This window comes from Bipolaris sorokiniana, assembly GCF_000338995.1.
Source record: "Bipolaris sorokiniana ND90Pr unplaced genomic scaffold COCSAscaffold_7, whole genome shotgun sequence".
NCBI classification, from domain to species: domain Eukaryota; kingdom Fungi; phylum Ascomycota; class Dothideomycetes; order Pleosporales; family Pleosporaceae; genus Bipolaris; species Bipolaris sorokiniana.
The window spans coordinates 1,046,303-1,068,017 of record NW_006911901.1 but is presented as its reverse complement, the minus strand read 5'-3'; the positions used below and the strand labels follow the sequence as shown (position 1 = coordinate 1,068,017).

The following is a 21,715-nucleotide window of genomic DNA, read 5'->3' as shown; positions in this document are numbered from 1 at the left end:
CGACATTGACACGTGCACTCGCGAGATACTACTTTTCTTCCACCCTACCACGCGCCGACTCTACGATTCCGCAATCCGCACCTAGTCTCCGCACATAACCACCTACCCCACAATGTCACGACGGCCCAACCCTGCCGCCGACCGGGCGGAGCAGAATCGCGCCACACTGAAGAACTTGGTTAAGCTCGAAGGCAACAAGACATGCTCAGACTGCAAGCGGAACAAGCGTAAGACTCGTGTGTCACTGTGGCCTGCGTCCGCTAACACTTTCGCAGACCCGCGATGGGCAAGCTGGAATCTAGGCGTCTTCATATGCATTCGATGTTCAGGCATACACCGCGGCATGGGAACGCATATCAGCAGGGTCAAGTCGGTTGACCTCGATACCTGGACTGATGAACAACTCGAGAGTGTATTGAAATGGGGAAATGCGCGAGCCAACAAATACTGGGAGTCGAAATTGGCACCTGGTCACGTTCCATCCGAGGCCAAGATTGAGAACTTTATCCGTACAAAGTATGAATCGAAGCGCTGGGTCATGGATGGGCCCATGCCGGATCCTTCCACTCTGGACAGTGATGATGATGATGTGGTCAGTATGAGCAAGCCACCTTGAAGACAAGGACTAACAGCAACCCTAGCCATTGAGTAAAGTGCAGGAGAAGGTACAAATAGAACGCTCAGCCTCGCAACGCCTGGCACAAGGCTCCGGCCGTGCCCCGCCCCCCCAACGACAGGCACAACAGCAGCCTATTATCGACCTCTTTGGAGATAATCCAGTTCCCGAGCGGCCGAGCACTGGACCGCCAGCTGCAGCACGACCACCCCCAAAGGCAGAACCAGCGCCCCCGAAACAGCACAAAGCAGGAGATTCATTGCTAGGCCTCGACTTTCTCGGCGGAGGATCCTCTGCTGCGCCCGCTCGTCCATCCAGCACAGGTCCTGCTGCTGCGGCAGCGCCCTCAAGACCAGACCTCAAGCAGTCGATCCTGTCTCTGTATGCTGCAAAGCCCGCGGCAGCGCCTCAGCCACAACAGCATGCTCGTCAAGACTCTTTCAGTGGACTCGTATCATCCCAGGCACAGGCATCACCACAGCAGTCATCGTTTGGTGGTATGAATGATGCATTCAGCAGCTTGTCCTTCAACGCTGCTCCTGCCCCCAAGCCTTCACCATTTTCTGGTCTGGATAGCTTCTCAAGCAAAAAATCACCACCCGCGTCGTCATCTTCTTCCAACATGTTTGGCGGCGGCGGCAACTTTTTTGATTCAAAGCCTGCTCCGCAGAGTCGTACCATGAGCCCTGCCGGAGGAGCAAGTAACTTTAGTGCCTTTTCTTCACCCACGCCATCCCAGCCTGCAGCTCCGGCAGCGTCTGGTATGGCCGACCTCCTCGATCTCTCCATGCCTTCCGCGCCTGCACCACAAGTTACCTCTCCGCCAATAACATCGCCGTCCGCCAACTCGGCATTCAACCTCTCTTCACCCGCTCCTGCTCCTGCTACAAAGTCTACGCCTGCTGCACCAGCAGTCAACTATTCAGGGTTCTCAAACATGGATGCCTGGGGTGGTAATGATGTCTGGGCGTCGTCCGCGCCTAGCCAGCCTGCAGCAACCACATCCACTGCCCAGGCAACAACGACTAGCTGGAACGCACCTAAAGTGACGCAGGACGACGACTTTGGTGGTTGGAGCAGTGCTGCACCCACGACAACCTCCAACACTACCACCACCCAAAGTAAGCCTGCAGGAGGATTTGGTGGCACGAGCGATGATTTGTTCTCCAATGTTTGGGAGTAAGTTGTTGTATACTGAGAAGTTTGTACAAGCTATTACAATCGAGGTTTGAAAAGCAATGCCGGATCGAGAGCGTAATATGCATGGTATACACAGTTGCTTATAGAAATCTTTGGAACTTGTATATCAGAAAAAAGATCAAATGCTCCCATCGCTTTCCCTTGCAACCATGAACGCCACATATGCAAGGGATTGACTGACATGCCCCATGTCCCAATCCCAATAATAAAAAATCAATACACATGATGAATAATGTTTCCCTTTGCCCTCGTCTTCATAGCAGCCCCCTTTTCGCTGATCCACTGATTCCCATAGTCGTGTGCAGCGAAATGCATAATTACTCCCAACCTGCCCTTCACATCAACACATCTTTTCGTCCCAAACCTCGTGTATGGATGTATACAATAGCCTTCCGCCGTCCTCCTCTTCATACCCCAGCCCATCCTTCTGCCGTCTCCCCTCACACAATCATCTTCGCTTTGTCGCAGCCGTATTCGCATTCCGCTCAGAAGATCAAATGCCAAATCCAATACAAGACTACAAACGCCGCCACAATCATGCCGCTCAGCTTGAATATCGCCACTTTATTCCCTGACGCTGCCATGCGCGTCAATCGACTTGCTGAGCCTTTGAGGGATGTGGCCATGTTGGAGAAGGTTTCATTCTGCACATTATAAGATATATATCAGTAATTATTCGAGCTTTTCGGTATGAAGGCGCGGAAGGGAGCTGGGCGTGAAGAAGGCAGAATAGGAGGAGGATTAGAAGAGGAGAGACGTACAGTGTTGTCGAGAACATGCTGGTCGCGTGCGCTGTCATATATGTCGACTGTTACGCCGCGCAGTGCAGAGACTTTGGATGCGAGTTCATCGAGGCGCGAGTCATTTTGTTGTTCGCGTTCGTAGGCGGACATTTTGGGCTTGTGGGACCGGGGGTGGTTGTGTGCTAGCTGGTTGGGTTGGGTCGGGTTCAAGTGGTGTTGGGCGTTTGTGAGGGTTTCGTCCGAGTTGTTCTAGAGACGCGTGGAACCTGGAGGCGAGACTTCGTTTCAGGCAGACTTGTAGGTGCGAGGATTTGGTTTGAATTGGGGGTTTGGGCGCAGGACTGGATGCATGAATGAACCAAGATGTGACGTTCGGTGCCAAGAAAAACCCTGGGCGGTTAGGGTTTAGCGTGCTGAGTGGGGAAGTCTTTGGCGCCCCCGCTCAGAGTGAGGGGTAGGTAAATTTAGATGCGTGTATCTACTGGGGCTATTCGTGCATGGTGGTTTAGGACGAGTGGTCAGGTTTGACAAGGATTATGTAGATGTAAGGTACCTTTTGGAGAGAAAAGTGGGTTGAATTAGTTTGTTATGAGCTGAGGCACGATGGGTTACGTCCTCAGTATAGTTGCTAATTTTGCAGCGCAAAAGCTGTGAAAAATAAGAAATAGTCTACACGAGGCAATATCTCAAAGAAAAAACCCAACTGTTGGTAGGGGCAACTGTACCTGCTCGAAGCCGTCAAAAGATTGATAACTATTCTACAATGACATTGGTCTGCTTCTTGTATCTTAAACTCACAACATCTGACAGAGCTACATATTGGCTGCATACTCTAGCATTTGGCAGTTATTCTGTGAATACATGCTGATAAGTCTGTTTTGCCTGAGCAAAAAATCAAAAATCAAAAACATACGACAGCGGGGATTCGCCAGTGGTCACCCACCTGACTACTAATCCGCCGATAAACTGCTTGTATAGGGCAGATCGGACGGGATGCCTAAATTTCAGTTTTCTGTGGTCGTATGTACCAGAGTAACAAAATGAAGTGTAATATATCGTTAAGCAAATTGATCTTTTGTTCGTTGGAGTGTTGGTAAACAACAGGCACCACCAAGACCAGCTACCGCCTGCAGCCAGCCACTGCCGCCCATGCCACTTCTCACACCACTGTATACACAGGCACACTATGATCAAATACGCTCATTGATTACTATCAGAAAATACTAGTCAACTCAACAGAGCCACAAAAATGCTATCTAGGTTTCCGATTCATTACAGCCCTAGCAAAAAGTATTGTTATTGAAGCCAACGCAGGAATCTCCCGGCACACATGTCTGCAAATCATCAGCGCATTGCATAGTCACTGAATAGACTCAACTTACACTATTGCAGGGGTACCACTTTTTGCCATTGGCGCAACATCCGTTCGCCTTTGGTCAGTAGCTGAAGATATAGTCCAGATCCGTGCCTTCAGGCAGCTCGGTGTGGTCGTTTCTAAATTTCTCGGATCTCTTGTAGCATTCCTGGGTTTCAGGCGATCAGCTTGCGAAAATGTGCTCTTCCGTGATGGTAGTTACCTAGCCGGAGCCACCAGCGAAGACACTGGCAGCGAAGAGGAGGAAGATTGCCTGGATCTCCATGATGATGGTGTTTGAAAATCAATCGACATTTATCTGGTGGAACTTCGAGTTGCAGATAAAGATAATGGATGATATGGGACATGAGTAAATCGTTCGTATTATAATGAAGAAAAGCTCACTCCAGCCTCCTACTACTCGACTTCGGCCCAATTACAAATCTTGAGATAAGTCGTTCATTCAGGCTCGCCAGAGTACCTTTTGTATCTATAAATCTAATTCCTGGTTTGTATTCCCGTTTCTAGAACACAGTTTACAGTTTACAGAGATCATGAGATTAGGCGGCCCGAGGGGAGTTTCGTTATCTTTTATGCTTCAAAAGTGCTCAAGCCTAATGAGAAATGCCATAAGACCTCATCATCTGAGATTGTAGGATTCTCTCCATGTTTGAGTCTAGCGAGAAAACCAAACAATCCTCCAAATACTCTGTACTTGACGGCACCAGCTTTTATCAGTGTTTCAATCTAGCGTCAGAGTTCTCGGATATATGCTGCTGATTTCTGTAATATAAAATTCTTATTGCGCTTACTGTGTCTCTAGCTCACCGCTATCTTGTATGCGCATACTTCGCTGTAATATTTCCGTTTTCTCCTTCAGTAACACGCTCTTGGAGGTATGTATGTTTGAGAGTAGTTCAGTTATATCTCACTTGGTCTCTCCAAGTGCGATGAAATAGCCTGTACTCTGCAGTCAACGGTAATTGCATGGCTTGGCTCAATACCTAGTACGGCGTAAGCAACTTGCCCAGCGCGCTGCCTAATAAGATGCCAATCCTTAGAAGCATCTGTTATAAAATGCGGAAATTCCTACAATTGTCTGTTTGCTAAACCTATTCACGTTTGGTCCTCCGGACCAAACCTCCAAAACATGTACACATCAAATCGCAGATGGACTCAGCATCCTGATTCCCAGGTTCCAATGGTCATATATACCATGAATATCGGCACCTCAGCTTATGATAAGTTTCGATCCTTAAAAGGCTTCGAGTTCTGCGTTGTGGCACGATCTTTTTATTGGCGATGAAGAGATGGTACGTAGAGGCTACGCTGTTCATAATGTTTGATACGACGTATGTTCGACTACATGCGCTTTGGTACGGTAAATACCTACAGCACGGGTTGATGCTACGATTCGATTTCTGGGATTTTTAAGCGGCAGAAATAGTACGATTGATAGAGCTTAGACCGTTCAATGTCGCAATGCATGGACACCAATATTCTGGCTGTCATGGTTGGTGTTGTTCTTTTCGTCAGAGCTTGTTGATTTCCTAGTCCACTGAGACATTTAACGGATTGCAGGATCAACAAAGCAGATAAATGTGTCTGGCGTTATCTCATTGAGCAAGTCAAGTGGGTTGACCGATATCCTTTCGCGGCTAGTTAATCGGAGCTGTGGAGCACTCGGCCGTCGGCACTCCTTCTCAATTGAACCACATCTCTCAAAGATTATGCTATAACCACCATGGTAGCTTACCACACCGAAAGCAGGAAAATATGGGTTCCGAAAACATAATCTCGAGTAATGGTTGCTCTCACGTAGCGGGAAGGTGAGGGAACAGCAAGCGGATCGAAGTCGACTTTGGGTTAGCGTACGACGTCACGTTCTCGATATCATCCATCAACCGGCAAGCGACAACAAGGATCTTCACTTGTCAAGGTCCTTTTGGGTAAAACCTCACAGAATACAGGTCTGTGCCCGGCTCAGCCGAACTCAAGGCGAGAACTAAGCAGAGCCAAGAGAGCCACCCCGCACTCTGCATACAACGTTACAGTGCGGGACGGCTTAGAGTCTCCGCTGCCTTCCCTCGATAGGTACCATTTACTAGGTATCGTTCGACAGATAGCCTATCGTTTGGTGCCGAGACGGCCTGTTGTTCTTCAATTTTCCGGCCGTGACGAGATACGTGCAGAGAGACGGAGACAGTTGACCCGCACCCTATGTGGTCTTATGGTGCCTTTTTGCCGAACATACAAAAGACGCGATGCCGACGATGGATGTACCATTGCACTCCAAACTTTTCAACATAGTCGGCGATAGCGCCACTCTTTGATTTGGCCTCTTGGATGAACGAATCCTGCAGCTTGGTCCTCCATCAACGCTGTCCCGATTGTTCAAGATGTTGAGCTCATCTGGGACGCTGTACAGAACGTACAAATTCGTCCTCCTCGGCTTCTTGTTTTCGCTTTGTTTCGATGCAACAACTGCACATGTTGTCAAGAAACCGCGTGCGGCTTCAGCGGGCCGTGTGCGCTCGTCTCTCAACGCAGGTTGGCGCTTCTCACGTTTCACATCCAATCCCGATGGCCTGAGCTACGAGACGCTGAAGCCATGGATTATGCCCTCTGCAAACGACTTCATTGTTGGAGATAAATACCAACGCCCTTCTGGTGTTGCGCCTGGTTCCAACACCAGCTATGTGCAGTCGAGCTTCGACGACGCAACCTGGGAAGCAGTCACTCTACCGCACGACTGGGCCATTACAGGAACATTCGACGCTCCTGGTGTTACTGGCGACCTAGGATTTCTACCAATCAACGGAATTGGATGGTACCGACGATCAGTTTCAATTGATGCTGAGATTATTGACTCCGGAAAGACCATTTTCTTGGATGTTGAAGGGGCCATGGCCTACGCTACGGTGTGGTTGAATGGCCAGCTTGTGGGAGGATGGCCTTTTGGCTACAATTCCTTCCGTCTAGACCTTACGCCCTACGCCAAAGCTGGAGCAAATATGCTTGCTATTCGCTTGGACAACAAGCTGGATTCATCACGCTGGTACCCCGGTGCTGGAATCTACCGAGATGTTTGGCTGGTCACCGTTGATCCTGTACATGTCGCGCAATGGGGAACCTACATTACTACTCCTAGCATTTCAGAAGCCGAGGCAACTGTTGATATTGTCGTTGAAGTTGAGAACAAGGCCAATAGCAGCCAGAGTGTCGAGGTGGTTACTCAGATCTACGAGCGCGACCCTACATCCAAGGCGGCCAAGGGCAATAGTGTTGCGACCTTTCCAACGGCAAATACCGATGTGGCAGGGAACTCGAAGCAAACTGTAAAAGGTTCAGTTTCAGTGACAAACCCTAAGCTTTGGGGGCCTGCACCAACTCAGAAACCCAACGAGTATGTTGCCGTTACCACTGTATCAATTGACGGAACAGAGATGGATACCTACGAAACTGTCTTTGGTATCCGCTCTGTCGCATACGACCCAAATCAAGGTCTTCTTATCAACGGTGAGCGCATCTACGTGCAAGGGTCTTGCAACCATCACGATCTTGGGTCGCTAGGTGCTGCTTTCAACGTACGAGCTGCGGAGCGCCAGATTGAGATTCTAATGGAGATGGGTAACAATGCTCTCCGGACTTCGCACAATCCACCAGCACCCGGGTACCTGGATCTCGCTGACCGCATGGGCCTACTGGTCATGGATGAGATTTTTGATACCTGGAATTACGCGAAGGTAGAAAACGACTTTCATCGCATTTTCCAAGAATGGCATGAGCCAGACCTTCGTTCATTTATCCGCCGCGATCGGAACCATCCTTCCATCATCTCTTGGTCCGTTGGCAATGAGCTTCGGGAACAATCCAACGCTACTGGCACTGCAACCGTCAAGATGCTTCAAGATATAGCTCACGAGGAAGATCCTACTCGAAAAGTTACCATTGGTATGAACAATGCCAATGCAAGCACTGGAGTTGCTGCAACCATCGACATTATCGGCCTAAACTACCAGGGAGAAGGTAAAGGTGTCTCTTGGCGAAGCACATTTCCTGATTTCAAGAAAGCATTTCCCAAGAAGATGATTTGGAGTACCGAGTCTGCTTCTACTATCAGCTCTCGTGGCAAGTACCTGTTCCCTGTCACTTCCAACAAGAGCGCAGTAATCGGCGGAGGGCCTGGCGAAGGCGGAGATCCTGTGACGAACCACATCAGCTCTTACGATCTCTACGCACCGGAGTGGGCTGCATCCCCGGACAAAGTCTTCCAAATGCAAGATATGCACCCTTATGTTGCGGGAGAGTTTGTCTGGACTGGATGGGATTACATTGGTGAGCCTACGCCATACGCCAATGTAAGCCGCAGTTCCTACTTTGGCATCATCGATCTTGCAGGGTTCAAGAAAGACCGCTTCTATCTCTACCAATCCCGCTGGAGGTCTGATCTTCCCATGGCACACATTCTACCCCACTGGACCTGGCCAGAGGACCGTACTGGCGAGACCACTCCTGTGCATGTCTACAGCTCTGGTGACGCAGCCGAACTCTTCGTAAACGGTGTTTCTGCTGGTCGCAAGGAAAAGGCAGAATACGAATACCGCTTCCGTTGGGATGACATCAAGTACAGCCCCGGCAACGTCACCGTAGTAACTTACAAGGATGGCGCAGAATGGGCAACCGCGTCGCAAGTCACAGCGGGACCTGCTGCCTCACTCAACATCACTGCAGACCGCTCTACCATCACCGGTGACGGCTACGACCTCTCTTTCATCTCTGTGGCTGTACATGATAGCCAGGGTACTCTCGTTCCGACGGCCGACCACGCAATCAGCTTCAAGGTCACATCCGGCCCTGGTGTCATTATCAGTACGGACAACGGCGATCCAACAGATCTGGTACCGTTCCCGGAGAAAACCAGGAAGGCTTTTGGCGGTTTGGCGCTGGCTATTGTAAGGAGTGAAGCTGGGGCAACCGGAGAGATTGTGGTTGAAGCCACGGCGGAGGGCCTAGAAGGCGGTAGTGTGACTATTACTGCCGCTTGACTTCTAGAAAAGGAAGATTTCCATTTGGGATGCTGCGCTGTGCAGACTGTCATAATGTAATGTATCATGAAAAGGAAATCAAAATAGTATTGTGAAGATGAAGAAGGAAGCAAACGTAAACAATATGTGCTATCTGTGAGAAGTTTACGCTGTTTTTCATGTGAATGAATCGTTAAAGTGAAAAGTACGGAAGGTAATGAGATTATTATCAAGTTGAATATAAGATATTTTTGACTCCGTTTTGCGTGGAGAAAGTGTGTTCACGCGTATCGAAAGGGTGATTGGAAGTGAGTGAAGTGTAAAACAGTTTGCTTGAAATCAGTCTCTGAAGCAATCGCATTCAGAATCCCCGTAGACTTTAAATTCCTTCTCAGCCTTACCCTTTGTTATGTTCGTGTCTGTGTTTCAACCTTGTTACGACATAACGTTATCACTGGAAGAGAAATATGTTTATATATCAACAATGACTTATATCAGTAGAAACTTGGAACAAATCCCCTGAGATGTTTCTTTTGTATATTTATTGGATCTTTTCGTTAGCTCTCGGGGTTGTTACACACCGGTAAGCCCACACAGACTCGCTTTCGTCACTGGAGCCTTTGTACGTCGCCATTTACCACTGACATGCTCTTTTTTACAGGAAACCATCTGATCCCGCTTCAAACAACTTCAGAGTGAATCTTCAGGTTGCCATGGCATCATAACAGCTTTCACTCTCTCTGTTTTGTATATAAACAGCGCCGCCCACCTCGCTCTGCTCACCACCACAATTTGGCCCCATTTCGTGAGAACACCCACATCCCCTCTATTCATTGGCGATCCTCTAACAGTATGCAGAGATACATTCACAATGTCATCTATAGCAACTCGTAAAGTTGTCCATTCTCTTTCTCCTGCACGCCACGTCCCTGACATGCGCGGTGCTGCAAAGCAGGATAGTGTCGCTGTCAATCCGATCAGGCTGCCATACAAGTAGCTCCAGCGATCAAATAAGTCAACTACAAAGCCAAGAACGGCGTTGACTGCGTCGAGGCAAAACTTGCCTGCAACCAACGTGTTGACGTCAAGGACAAGACCGAGCGCTTCGGCGATTCGTGTACCCCAACTCCACGCACGATCCAGAGCTGACCATAAGCAGAATGGTGCCGGTGCGCTCTCAAAGACCAATATCCCAAGACCCACGGTTGTGGCGTTGAAGAAGACTCGGGTCCGACAGAGCATGAAGTTTTGGGTCAGATCAGTGAGTGTCGTTCGGATCTCCAAGGCCAAGTTAACTTCACACACTGCAGACCAGGTTGCAGTTGCACAAGACTGCGAAGACAAGACCCCAGAGAAAGGCCCTGTTGAGGTCGACTCTGGAATCCTGCAGCTTGTCGAGCGGAACGAAGCCGAGGACTCGGTAATCGACAATTCCTCACTGCTCTTCAACAACAAGAGCTTCGACGAGTCTGTTGATACTGACCAACAGACTTCGACCCTCAAAATCATCGGACGAGAGCTCGTCAGCACGAAGCGACTTGGACTGGGACTCCAGATCCACCGATCGCCGTGGTTTGTGGGACTCGCCCACTGTCTGACGTACATGGGTGAAGGTGTCAGCATGCCACACGTGCGCCCAAGGAAGGAGTTGGCTGCGTAGGAACAAGGACAAGGTATGTGAATTGATCTTGCTTCATATTAGATATGGTAACTAATAACATGTAGATCTACGCTCCACTGAACCCTCCAAAGGATAGTGTCAAGACAACACCACCACCATCCCGACCAACTACCAAGGAGGCAACACGAGGCAACGTAGTCAAAGTCACCAAACTCAATTCTCCGGAACCAGCCAAGAGTGATAAGGCGGCTGCGACCACGAAGCCTCAGGCGCGTGGAAAGCGTCACCTTCCGACAACCACCCAGCCCAAGGCTTCACGAAGGTGCTCAGCTAACATCCGCACCACGCCTCTCGCCCGCCGCCAGAAGCCTGTTCCGCAGCAAAAGGCTACTGGCAGTCACAAGCCCCGTCCTACCGTTGGACGACACCTCGGTACCAAGCAGTCAGTGACTCCCAGTACCGACAAGAAGCCACTGGGTCGTGGACCCCACGCAGTAAAGTCCGCTCTAAAGCCAACTGCATGCCCATCCAGTCCCGCCACTGTCAAGAAGCAGGTCGCTTTTGTCTCAGGACCCATCAAGCCACGCTTCTCCGCCAAGGACACCGTCAAGCAATCCGCATCCCCTGATGCCTTGCCATCACGGTATGAATGGGCTCCACTCGTCGGTCTACTGCACTCTCGACCTACCTCGGTCGGCTCCAAGACATCACAGATCCTCCAAGGCGACAAAGCGGGTAGCTTGACGCTCAAGCGCCGCTTCCTCACTCGTCTCGCCAGTGTGCAGGCATACGAGGCAAATCGTCGCGAAGAGGCTATTGCAAGGGGTGAGCAGCTTGGTTTGGGTCAGCTTGACTATGGCAATGCTGTTATCAAGATTGCCCTGCAAGCGTCGGGGGTCGTCGAGGCGGACGACATTGGGATCCTCCAGGACCTGAGTGGTGTTGGCAGGTGCGGACTCCTGGCTACTGGTCGCCGACAGATGGCCAATCCCGTTTGGTTTTTTGGAGCATTCAAGAAGCCGTATAGCCCTGCGACTATTCCGACCAAGCGGGTTGCGGCTTACAAGAAGCCAGTGTTCTAGTCGGTTGCAGGGTCAAGGGGGAGTTGTAGGCTCTTTTCGATAAGCATTTCACGCCATTGCAAGCTGCGGATTCAGATATTTGAAGCCGAAGTAACAAAAGCATAGAAGGTACGTTGCTCAGCAAACATCATTGTGCTTCATTTGCTAACGTTGAAGCAGGACGACATCAGCAACACACACTGGGATGAGTGGTGGAAAGATTCACGTTCTGATCATCGATGACCATTCAGTAAGCTTTCTTTTCCCTTTTACTGCTGAGCTGTACCACAGGATCAATCAAAACAAAACCGGGGCGTCCTTTTCGACAGGGCGGGGTGAGTGGTGGGACCCCGCACATCCGAACAACTCTTTTCATCATACCTTCGACAATCGACCATTGGCCATATACCGAGAAGGAATTCTGGAGTTGAATATGGAAAGAAAGGAAAGGATAGACGAAGTAGAATTTCAGTCACATTGGGCCGAAGATGGACCTGCGCTAAATGCAAGTCTTTGACCGGGTCGAGCAGCAAGTCCACTCCGGTGTTCGGGGAATCTGAGCCTTTTGGGCCCTAGTATCCGTGGACCATACTCTGGGGATTCTGGGGTTTGGCCATGCGTCATATCAGCCTATCATCCATAGTAGTACGATCAATAGTACGAACTCCTCCAGTCTGCCTTGACACTTCCCATCTCCCCGCTCTTGCGCATGCATCGCCACAAATCAAGTTCCCTTCCAACACACAAGCCCACGTGCTCTGCTGTCAACTTCGCCCAATTTCCGTGCCTTTGTGGCGGTCCGGCATCCAGGTACAAGAAGCAATGGACGGGAGGACTGCATGTGCTCTGCTCGCACGTGTTGCCGTGATTGGCAGACTGTTATCACGCCTGGCTCAGCATTAGACTGGAAGAGGCAGTTGCCGAGACCTGTGCACGGCCACACCAAGATGTGCCAAGAAGAGATGTTGTGAAGTCAGCGGAGACGTCCGGGGAACATGTTAGTATAATAGCCTGGCTGAAAAAAAATGGGTTCTGTTCTTCGTGCTCGCGTCCTCTCTTTCGTTTTCAAAGTCAATTGCTCTAGTCGAGTCGGCAAGGATGAAGTTCACTACTACGCCAGGCGCCTCTCTGGTTGCCCTCTCAGTCTTGTCTACACTTGCTCGTGCAGAGGATGTACTGTATAGCAAGCGCATGTTGAAGCGTGGTCTCGATCAGGACGGAAACTATAACATCTGTAAGCTATACTGGATTGTCTACGCTATACACACACTCACATGACACAGCATTCTTCCACATCAACGATGTGCACGCCCATCTGGACGAGTTCAGCTCTTCAGGAACCGACTGCACTAGGCCCGAGCGAGGATGCTACGGAGGCTATGCTCGCGTTAAGCATGTGATTGAAGATCAGCGTCCCAATGTCGAAGACAGCCTTTGGCTCAATGCTGGTGACGAGTTCCAAGGTACCTTGTTCTACAGCTACTATGGTGGCGAGAAGATTGCCGAGGTTCTCAACGAGCTCGAGTTCGACGCCATGACGCTTGGAAACCACGAGTTTGACGGTGGAGATGCTGAGCTTGGAGAGTTTCTTGTCAATCTCACGTTTCCCGTTGTCAGCGCCAATGTGCACTCGCAGGATCCAAATGTCAACAAGACGGTCAAGCCCTGGACTATCTTTGAGAAGCACGATTTGGCAGTCATTGGAGTCACCGCACAAGAAACCGCCAGCTTGAGTAACGCTGATCCAACAACCGTCTTTTCTGATGTTGTCGAGGTAGGCTTTTTTTTGCAATCTACAATCAGATGAAATGGGCAAAGACTAACAACCAATGCAGGCCGTGCAAGGTGCCATCGACCAAATCAAGAGCACTACCAACATCACCAGAATCGCAGCTCTTACCCACATTGGCTACGACAAGGACCAGGAACTTGCCAAAGCCACCACTGGTCTTCACCTCATCATCGGCGGCCACAGCCACACGCTCCTCGGCGACATGGAAGACGCCGAAGGCAAGTACCCGACCATCGTCGACAACAAAGACGGCGACGAAGTCTTCATCGTAACCGCCTACCGCTGGGGCGAATACATCGGCTACATCGACGTGACCTACGATCCCTCCGGCAAAATCCTCGCCTACCACGGCGCCCCCATCCATCTCACCAACACCACCGAGCAAGACTCCTCCCTCCAATCCGAAATCGAATCCTGGCGCGGCCCCTTTGAAGAATTCGCCGCCCAAGTCCTCGGCACCACAAACGTCGAGCTCGACCAGACAACCTGCCAGAAGCAAGAATGTCTCCTAGGCGACTTCATGGCCGATGCCATGCTTTCCTACCGCAAAAACAACACCGACGACGTCGACTTTGCGCTCATCAACGCAGGCGGCATCCGCGCCACCATCGACACGGGCGACATCACCCGCGGCGAAGTCCTAACGTCCTTCCCCTTTGGCAACTCCATCGTGCAACTCGCCATCACCGGAAAACTGCTCTGGGAAGCCCTCGAGGGCATCCTGACAGGCGTCAACGTCAGAAACGGACGCGAAGTCACATCCTTCTTCCAAATCAGCAGTGGCATCAAGGTAGAATATAACCCTGATAACGGTAACAACACCAAACTCATCGCCGTAACCATCGGCGGCGAGCCGCTCAATAACGATACTACGTATCAAATGGTCACGCTGGATTTTATCGCAGGCGGTGGTGATAATTTCTTCGAGACTACGACGGATTTTGTTAGTCTGGATACGCAGGATGAGGTGTTGACGCGGTATATTCAGGCGCAGTCGCCCGTGGATATCGAGCTGGATGGACGGATTGAGAAGGTTAGTAGGCAGAGGGAGGATGGTGTGGCTGCGGGTAATGGGACGGCGACGAATGGGACGAGGCCTTCGCCTTCGGTGGGTACGCCGCCGCCGCAACAGACGCAGAATGCTGCGGCGAGGATGGGGCAAGGGGCTGTGGGTACGTTGGTGGTTGGACTTATTGCTGCGTTGTGTGTGATTTAAGAGGGCGGCAGAGCTTGATATGAAGTAATGCTTAATGTGAAAAGAACAAAATGTTTCGGTGCCCGAATGAGGTAGATACTTCATTATTGCTCATCAATGGCACTTCATGTTAAATATATACTCTGTTGTATTTCGATTAAACTACAAAGTTTGTGTGTAAACCATATAAGTAATTGCGCCCGCTAATATGACACATGTACTACCGGGATATGACAGGTAATTCTAGAAAGGTAAAGTTCTCCGCCTTTTGCCCTTATTTGATACATACATATCTTACCCTAGATACAACTCACTTCTTTCCCTTTGCTGGAGCCTTCGCCTTGCCCTTACCCTTACTCTTTGGCTTGACATCCTCGTCCTCCTCATCCTCACTGTCTTCATCCTTGGCCTTCTTCTTCGCCCCCTTTTTCGCCGCAGCCGGCTTCTTGGGCGCAGCCTTCTTCTTCGGTTGCTTGACGTACTTGTCCTTTGAGAGATCGATATCCTCGTCATCTTCGTCCTTGATTTCCTCAATCACTTCGCCATCATCCGACTCTTCAATCGCTTCTTCCAAGTCTGGCTTTTCTTTGGCTTGTTTCTTTGGCGCCGTGACGGATGAAGCCTTCATGAAGGGCAGAGGATGCGATTGCTGGTTGTATCTGGTGTCGAGTTAGTTATGCAGTCAAAATCCACAGTATCCTCTCCAGACTTACAGTCGAGTAAAGGTTGACTTGGCCTGACTATCAATTTTGACCTTTTCTTGGTCCATAGGACCAACACCCAGCTCCATGATTGCATCAAAGTCGTCCTTGGTAAGATAGTAGCTGTCCATCAACTCAATAATCTCTGGGACTGCCTCCTTGCCCTCCTTTTGCAACTTCTGAACAAGATCAGTCCAAAGCATCGGGACGTATTGCTGACGGATCTCGTGTCGATCACCAGAAGATCGCAACCGCATATGAGCCTGGATCTCCTTGACCATTCGACTGAGCTTATTGGCAGAGCTGTTCTTGCCCAGCCACGATGTAAAGCGTGTCTGATTTCCAGCAGTATTGCCAGACACAAAGCTTGCGGGTCGCACAAAACTGAAGACTGCATGCGTAGGCATCAAGCTCCATTGCTGCTGAGATCCGTGAATCATCCGGTCGACCAGATCGCCATCACTGATACTGTCTGCTGCTTGTGACACAAGCTCAAGATTCTTGAAGTTCTTCTCCTTCCCAGAATAGCCTCCCGATAGGATAGGATTCGTGCCGAGATAATTTTCCTGAAGCATCAGCGGGCTGAACTCATGGTCGTTGAAGTAGAGCTCAATCTTTTCATTGAGAGTGGCCTTGCTGCTCGAAGCAAACATGCCACCACCAAGAATCTTTTGCGTGATGTCCCACGGCTTCAAAACGACATGCTTCTCCCAGTTCTTCGACATGGCCTTGCCTTTGTCAAAGTCCATGACTTCCTGATCGATCTTGGCAGTGGATATCATGTTGACAACTTGGCGGATATCGGAATGGCTGCCTTCAATCAAAGCGTTGATAACTGGGGTAGGCATCTTGAGGCCTTCACGGAACGCAATCGTCATGATACGCGATCGCACTTGGTCAATAGTTGGCCGTCGGAAGGGGAGGTCGAACGTGACATAGTCAAATGGCTTCATCTTGGGCTGCCTCCTGTCGTTGCAAATGAGGATCATGGGAACTTCTGTCTTCTTGCAAACAGCTGCGAGTGCACCAACACCACCTCGGTCACCTGCAGACATACCATCGACCTCGTCCATGATAAGTACGAGCTTCTTCTTGGAGTCCTCAACCTTCTTTCCATCTCCCGCAAAGTAGCCGTGGAGGGAGTTGGTACTGAGGACACCACGCAGACCATCTTCAATAAGCTTCTTGCTTCGGGTGTCACTGGCATTCCTCTCAACAATGTCGTAACCTTCAAGCTTAGCAACGAGATGTGCAGCAGTAGTCTTACCAATACCAGGCGGTCCATGGATCATGACGGCGCGGAAGACTCCGCTGCCATCTTTACCAGCAAGCTTGAACCCTGTCTTGAGGCTCTTCGGGAAAGCCTGCAGCCATCGTTGCAACCTCTCGACCGATGCCTTGTTGCCGCATATATGAGCAAGTGACGTGGGTGCATACTTGGTTGTCCACAATCGAGAGTCGACCTCTGGGCCTGCACTTTGAGCAGCAGCAGTGACGGTAGAGGCTGTTTTGTTTCCAGCCGCCGCAGCTGTAGCCTTCAATTCTTTCTGACGCTTCTTTTCCTCTAGCTCGAGCTCTGCAGCTTGCTTTTCAATCTTCTCTTGCTCCTTGCGCTGCTTCTCTGCATACACTGCCTGAGCTTTGCTGTCGCCCTTGTTGCCCGCGGCTGTCAACTTCTCAATCAGCAGAGTCAGGCCATCCTCATCAATTGTCTTGATGTTCATGTCCCGGATCTTCTGCAGCTTGCTGGGTCCAGCATCTTCACCCAAGACGACGTAATTGGTCTTCTTGCTCGGAGCGGTAGTCACTTTGCCGCCGTGACGCTTGACCAGCTCCTGACTCTCAGTTCGACCCCATTTTTGCAACACACCAGTGAAGACGAAATTCAGCCCAGCAAGGCAGGTATCTGAGCCTTGTGGCATATCAGCGGACGAGCCTTGTGCGGGTCCAGCATCGCCACGGCCCGCATTTGCTTGCCAGTTGAATTTCCCATTCGGGTCTTTGGGAGGAGGTGTTGGAGCGCGCACGGTAGGTATGCTGTCGTAGATAGCTTGAATATCAGCGCTATCCTCGACATCATCCTTCTTCGCCTTCTTCTTCGCTGGTGACTTTGCTGGAGCAGCCTTCTTCGCCTTGGGCTTTGCCGGCTTGTCCTCTTCGTCCTCATCTTCGTCATGTTCGGGGGATTTGCGTTTCTTGCTGGCAGCCGATATTTTCTTCGATTTAGTCTTAGCAGCTTGTTCCTCATCAAAGTCATCGTCACCATCCAGATCCTTCATATCCACATCCTCGTCGTCGGGGTCGAACTCTTCCTCGTCCTCGTCCTCGTCCTTGGTTGCCTTTTGTTGCTTCGCCGGGGCTTTTGGTGTCCCACGATGTGGCAGTTGTATGGGTACATCTTCGTCGCTCTCTGAAGCGTCCTGGTAGTCGTCCTTGCTCTTACCCTTGACGTCATCCCCAAAGATATCGTCCGCACCGTCAAGATCATCATCCGGAAACTCATCGTCGTCATCCCTCTCAGCGTACGATGTGACAGGTTTCTTCGCACGTCCAGAAGTCTTGCCATTGGCTGCCTTCCCAGTCGGCTTTGCAGCTGCTTTCTTTGGGGTTGTCTTTGGTGCCTCAGCTGCCTTCTTCTTTACAGGTTCTGTTCGCTTGGGTTTATTCGAGCTACCGAAAAATGCAGATGTGGTCGTTTCTTCCAGTTCAGGCTCTGGGGTTGGTTCACGTTTGGCTTTCTTAGCGGCTGGCTTCTTTGGTGACGCCTTCTTCGGCCTATACAGTGTCAGTATTTGTGGTCAGTAATACCGTAGTGTCACCCTCGACTCACTTTGCCTCCTCTTCGTCGTCATCGGAGTCCTCTACAACCCTGCTCGTACGACCTTTTTTCTTGGGTGCAGCCTTCTTGGGTGCAGGCTCATCCTTTTGGGAATCCTGGCTAGGCTTCGGGGGCCCACCACCAAAGAAGCTACGAATATCGGCTGGCATTTTTGAATTGTGGGAGAAAAACACACGCCACTACTCTACCATTGAATTGCCGCGTTGACCAGCCAGATGGGTGTGATTATGGAAAGTTTGGGGGGAGTTAGTGGCGGAGTTGGTTTTGGTGGGCGGCGCGCAACGGACGTGAGTCGACGCGACCACGCGCGGTCATTAGGCAATTACGCAGTTGGGGCGGGCAAAGCCACACACGACACCCACAGGCAGTCATCAGCCACATCTTGGCGCGGGCAGAACTTCAATGTTCCCAACTACACCACCGGCACCGCAACTAACCAAAGTCAACCCCCACCCACAGACAAAATAACCATGCCTCCACCAAGGATATCACCGAGTCTACTATCTCAATTCAAGCAATTGAACCTCTCTGCAACCCGTCCCACACGTACGATGCAAAAACCGCCTTCCTAACCACCGTTAACCCTCTTTCAGTGCTCCAAAAGTCATGTCTCCCAAAATGTCAATTCACCGTACTCCCAGCACCCAGCAGCCTGCGCCTCTTCTCCTCGACCCCCTCACACGCCTCGTACCTCGCCCCGAAAGCTGGTGAATCGCGCAAATCACGCAAGGGCCGCTGCCACGTACCCACGGGCGGCAGCATGCGCGGCACCACCGTCGTCTGGGGCGACTACGGCCTGCGCATGCGCGACCACGACCGGCGCATCTCCGCACAACAGCTCCGCATCGCCGAGGAGACAATCAAGAAGCGCCTCCGTGGCATGAAGTTCCGCCTGTACATGCGGGTCGCAGCGAACATTGGCGTGTACACGTCTGGCAACGATGTGCGTATGGGAAAGGGCAAGGGAAGCTTTGATCGGTGGACGGCAAGGGTGGCGGTTAGCAAGATTATTTTTGAGATTAAAGGCGATTTGCATGAGCAGGTTGTCAAGGATGCGTTTAGGCTTGCGGGGAATAAGTTGCCCGGCTTGTATGAATTTGTGAAGAAGGGTGATCCCCCGGTTATGGGGTTGACTAAGGTTGGGCTTAATGGGGTTACGGAGCAGGATCTTAAGAGGCCGAGGAGGAAGGAGCCGCTGGAGCAGACGGCGGCGAGGTTGCAGGAAGCGAGTTCGGCGGGAGCAAGCACCACGCCACGGGCGGCGCTGTAGTTGAAAATATGTTTGTATGATTATTGAAACGATTTTGTGGGCTGGGATATAAAAGACCCAGTCAAACCAGAGTCATTGGGAATTTATTGAAACATTGTTGAAATTCTCTCATTCTGCTACTCAATTGTTCCAAGAGAAACAAGGCTACACGCTGATATCTAAGGAAAGCTTCTTCAGCTCTGACCCTCTCCGAACCCAAATTACAACATAAAACTCCACTCTACTTTGACAGCCTTCAGTACCGATCTAAGGTTTTGAACAAGCTAACCAGGATATACGTCTAATGCGACTTGGACGAAAGGAAAAGGAAACCAAAAGAAATACGTGCTCATAATCATCGCAATGAGAATGTGTGATCCGCTTAGGTCTTGTACAGAGTGTCGAGGAAACCCTTTGCCAAGTCCTCGACAACACTCTTGTTGGGCAAGCTACCTGCAACACCATATAGTGCAGCGGTATCACCCTTGACTGCACCCTTTGCTCCCTTGCCCTCGGCGATGCGTTTCCTCTCGGCTTCTCGGACCTCCTCGGTAACATCGATCAAATCGTTGATGAGCTTGTCCGCAACAGCAACAATGGGCAGCGTGACGGCAACATGAATAGCAGGCGGGCTCTGCAGAGCGTTCAAGTGCCATCCCTTAGCTGACATGCCGTCGGCAATGTCGTAAATGTCGAGTGTATTTGAGAGGAAAGCTACAACGGAGACCAAGGGGCGACCGATAATCTTGAGGTCAGATGATAGCTCGGGCTTTTCACGAATGGCAGCCTCAATCTTCTTCATGCCGCCGACAATCTTGAGGCAAGAGTCGAGGTAGCCGTTTGCACCCTGCCTGACGAGACTTGCCCAGCATCCTGCAATCAGCGCACCGGGACGAGAGCCTGCAATGGATGGTGATGCGTATACGCCGCCGGACCAGTCTGGGGAGATGAAGTATTGATATTTGCGGTATGCGTCAGAGCGGTAAAGCACGGTTGAGCTGCCCTTTGGCGCAAATCCGTACTTGTGCGTGTCGCAAGAGATACTGGTAACGCCCTTGAGGCGGAAGTCAAAAGGTTCGTTATCGAAGCCGGCCTTGGCGAGCATGGGAACGAGCAGGGAACCGAGACAGCAGTCAACGTGTAACGGAATCTTCTTCTTGTATGCGAGCTTGCTCAGCGCGGATATGTCGTCGATGATACCGTGAGGGAAGTTGGGCGCCGATCCGACCAGCAGGACTGTGTTAGGGTTGATCAAACGGGAGACGGACGAGATATGGACCCTGTAGCTCGGGGCCCTGCATTCTACAAGGTGCATCTTGATCTTGAAGTATTCACAGGCCTTGCGGAAAGCGGTGTGTGCGGTCTCAGGAAGAATCATCTCGGGCTCCGTTACTCCGCGCTCCTTGTAAGCCTTGTTGCGTGCGGATAGGCAGGCCATGAGAATAGACTCTGTTCCGCCGGAAGTCGTAACACCCACGGCGTCATGGGGAGCATTGAAGAGAGAAAGAACCTGGCAGCTGTTAGTCATGTTGTTGATCAGTACCTGCAAGCCGGACATACCATGGCCACAATCTCAGCCTCCATCTTCCTTACACCAGGGAACACATCGGGATGGATGGGGTTCGACACGGTAAATTTGCCAAAAGCTTCCGTCTGTAGTCGGATCAGGTCATCTCCGCCATGGTATACCGCACCGCTGACTCGTCCATCCTCCCAGCGGGTATGATCCATGTTGGCTAGCTCATCGAGTTTGGCGCGCACTTCGTCTTCACTCCATCCCTCGGCCGGTAGGCTGGTCAGGCGCTGAACGCCAGGTCCACTGGGTACAAGTTTGCGCTCCAAACCCATGATCGACTCGGAAACCTGCTCCTGGACTTTTTCGCGAACACCGGGAAGTCGCAGAAAGACACCGTAGAGATAACGACGAATGCTCAAGTATGCGTCAGTGGCCGATCCGAAGATGCCGCGACCCTTGAGCTGGTAGAAGGTAATGCGCGACCATCGTAGAACGAAGAAGAGGAAGACAACATTGCGCAAACTATTTGGAACGTTAGATGATGTTGTGCTGCAATTCGTTTGACCAGAAGACTTACACATCAATGTTAAAGGCAATGAGTTGGCCGTTGGGCGAGTTCCTGCGCGCAACGAAGGTGTCGCGCAGGAGACTGATGGGTAGTTGTGATGAACCAGGCATTGTGTAGGATTGTTAGGGCTGAATGCTCAGTAGAATATGGACATTGCAATAGCGGATTTGCGCCTTGCTTAAAGCTTGCCATGTGGGTGAGGTCACTTGGTTCACATGCCATGACGGAGCGCC

The 21,715-nt window shown here is 50.9% G+C and overlaps 8 protein-coding genes across 8 annotated transcripts; 5 read left to right on the top strand and 3 right to left on the bottom strand.

The window, feature by feature from the left end:
- Positions 1–112: 112 nt before the first annotated feature.
- Positions 113–1,799, top strand: COCSADRAFT_171384 (uncharacterized protein; the record flags this gene model as incomplete). The annotated part of the gene is made up of 3 exons (XM_007701958.1): positions 113–227; positions 276–592; positions 642–1,799. The coding sequence occupies 3 exons, from the start codon at positions 113–115 to the stop codon at positions 1,797–1,799; spliced, it is 1,590 nt and encodes a 529-aa protein (XP_007700148.1).
- Positions 1,800–2,301: 502 nt separating this feature from the next.
- On the bottom strand, positions 2,302–2,709 carry COCSADRAFT_160546 (uncharacterized protein; the record flags this gene model as incomplete). The annotated part of the gene is made up of 2 exons (XM_007701957.1): positions 2,302–2,460; positions 2,578–2,709. 2 exons carry the CDS (start codon positions 2,707–2,709, stop codon positions 2,302–2,304), a joined length of 291 nt encoding a protein of 96 aa, XP_007700147.1.
- Positions 2,710–6,177: 3,468 nt separating this feature from the next.
- On the top strand, positions 6,178–9,064 carry COCSADRAFT_36900 (glycoside hydrolase family 2 protein). The gene has a single exon (XM_007701627.1). It carries the CDS (start codon positions 6,313–6,315, stop codon positions 8,959–8,961), a length of 2,649 nt encoding a protein of 882 aa, XP_007699817.1. The 5' UTR covers positions 6,178–6,312; the 3' UTR covers positions 8,962–9,064.
- A 747-nt stretch (positions 9,065–9,811) lies between these two features.
- COCSADRAFT_357280 (uncharacterized protein) lies at positions 9,812–11,751 on the top strand (the record flags this gene model as incomplete). Its single annotated transcript, XM_007701956.1, has 3 exons — positions 9,812–9,933; positions 9,973–10,570; positions 10,666–11,751. The coding sequence occupies 3 exons, from the start codon at positions 9,812–9,814 to the stop codon at positions 11,641–11,643; spliced, it is 1,698 nt and encodes a 565-aa protein (XP_007700146.1). The 3' UTR covers positions 11,644–11,751.
- Positions 11,752–12,720: 969 nt separating this feature from the next.
- COCSADRAFT_171381 (uncharacterized protein) lies at positions 12,721–14,630 on the top strand (the record flags this gene model as incomplete). Its single annotated transcript, XM_007701955.1, has 3 exons — positions 12,721–12,856; positions 12,906–13,396; positions 13,458–14,630. The coding sequence occupies 3 exons, from the start codon at positions 12,721–12,723 to the stop codon at positions 14,628–14,630; spliced, it is 1,800 nt and encodes a 599-aa protein (XP_007700145.1).
- A 289-nt stretch (positions 14,631–14,919) lies between these two features.
- Positions 14,920–18,298, bottom strand: COCSADRAFT_26479 (uncharacterized protein; the record flags this gene model as incomplete). The annotated part of the gene is made up of 3 exons (XM_007701530.1): positions 14,920–15,268; positions 15,323–18,085; positions 18,141–18,298. The coding sequence occupies 3 exons, from the start codon at positions 18,296–18,298 to the stop codon at positions 14,920–14,922; spliced, it is 3,270 nt and encodes a 1,089-aa protein (XP_007699720.1).
- A 269-nt stretch (positions 18,299–18,567) lies between these two features.
- Positions 18,568–19,537, top strand: COCSADRAFT_142691 (uncharacterized protein). Its single transcript, XM_007701954.1, has 2 exons — positions 18,568–18,695; positions 18,743–19,537. The coding sequence occupies exons 1-2, from the start codon at positions 18,620–18,622 to the stop codon at positions 19,417–19,419; spliced, it is 753 nt and encodes a 250-aa protein (XP_007700144.1). The 5' UTR covers positions 18,568–18,619; the 3' UTR covers positions 19,420–19,537.
- On the bottom strand, positions 19,511–21,672 carry COCSADRAFT_142688 (uncharacterized protein). The gene is made up of 3 exons (XM_007701953.1): positions 21,492–21,672; positions 20,959–21,436; positions 19,511–20,908 (listed from the first exon to the last, which is right to left on the bottom strand). Exons 1-3 carry the CDS (start codon positions 21,590–21,592, stop codon positions 19,781–19,783), a joined length of 1,707 nt encoding a protein of 568 aa, XP_007700143.1. The 5' UTR covers positions 21,593–21,672; the 3' UTR covers positions 19,511–19,780.
- Positions 21,673–21,715: the final 43 nt, after the last annotated feature.

Bases quoted from the DNA above. Each gene is read 5' to 3' on its own strand.
- COCSADRAFT_142688 (XM_007701953.1), bottom strand. From the start codon at position 21,592: ATGCCTGGTTCATCACAACTACCCATCAGTCTCCTGCGCGACACCTTC. The intron at 21,437-21,491 runs GTAAGTCTTCTG...CGTTCCAAATAG, and splicing joins ATTGCCTTTAACATTGATGT to TTTGCGCAATGTTGTCTTCC. The intron at 20,909-20,958 runs GTATGTCCGGCT...AACAGCTGCCAG, and splicing joins AGGCTGAGATTGTGGCCATG to GTTCTTTCTCTCTTCAATGC.
- COCSADRAFT_142691 (XM_007701954.1), top strand. From the start codon at position 18,620: ATGCCTCCACCAAGGATATCACCGAGTCTACTATCTCAATTCAAGCAA. The intron at 18,696-18,742 runs GTACGATGCAAA...ACCCTCTTTCAG, and splicing joins CTCTGCAACCCGTCCCACAC to TGCTCCAAAAGTCATGTCTC.
- COCSADRAFT_36900 (XM_007701627.1), top strand. From the start codon at position 6,313: ATGTTGAGCTCATCTGGGACGCTGTACAGAACGTACAAATTCGTCCTC.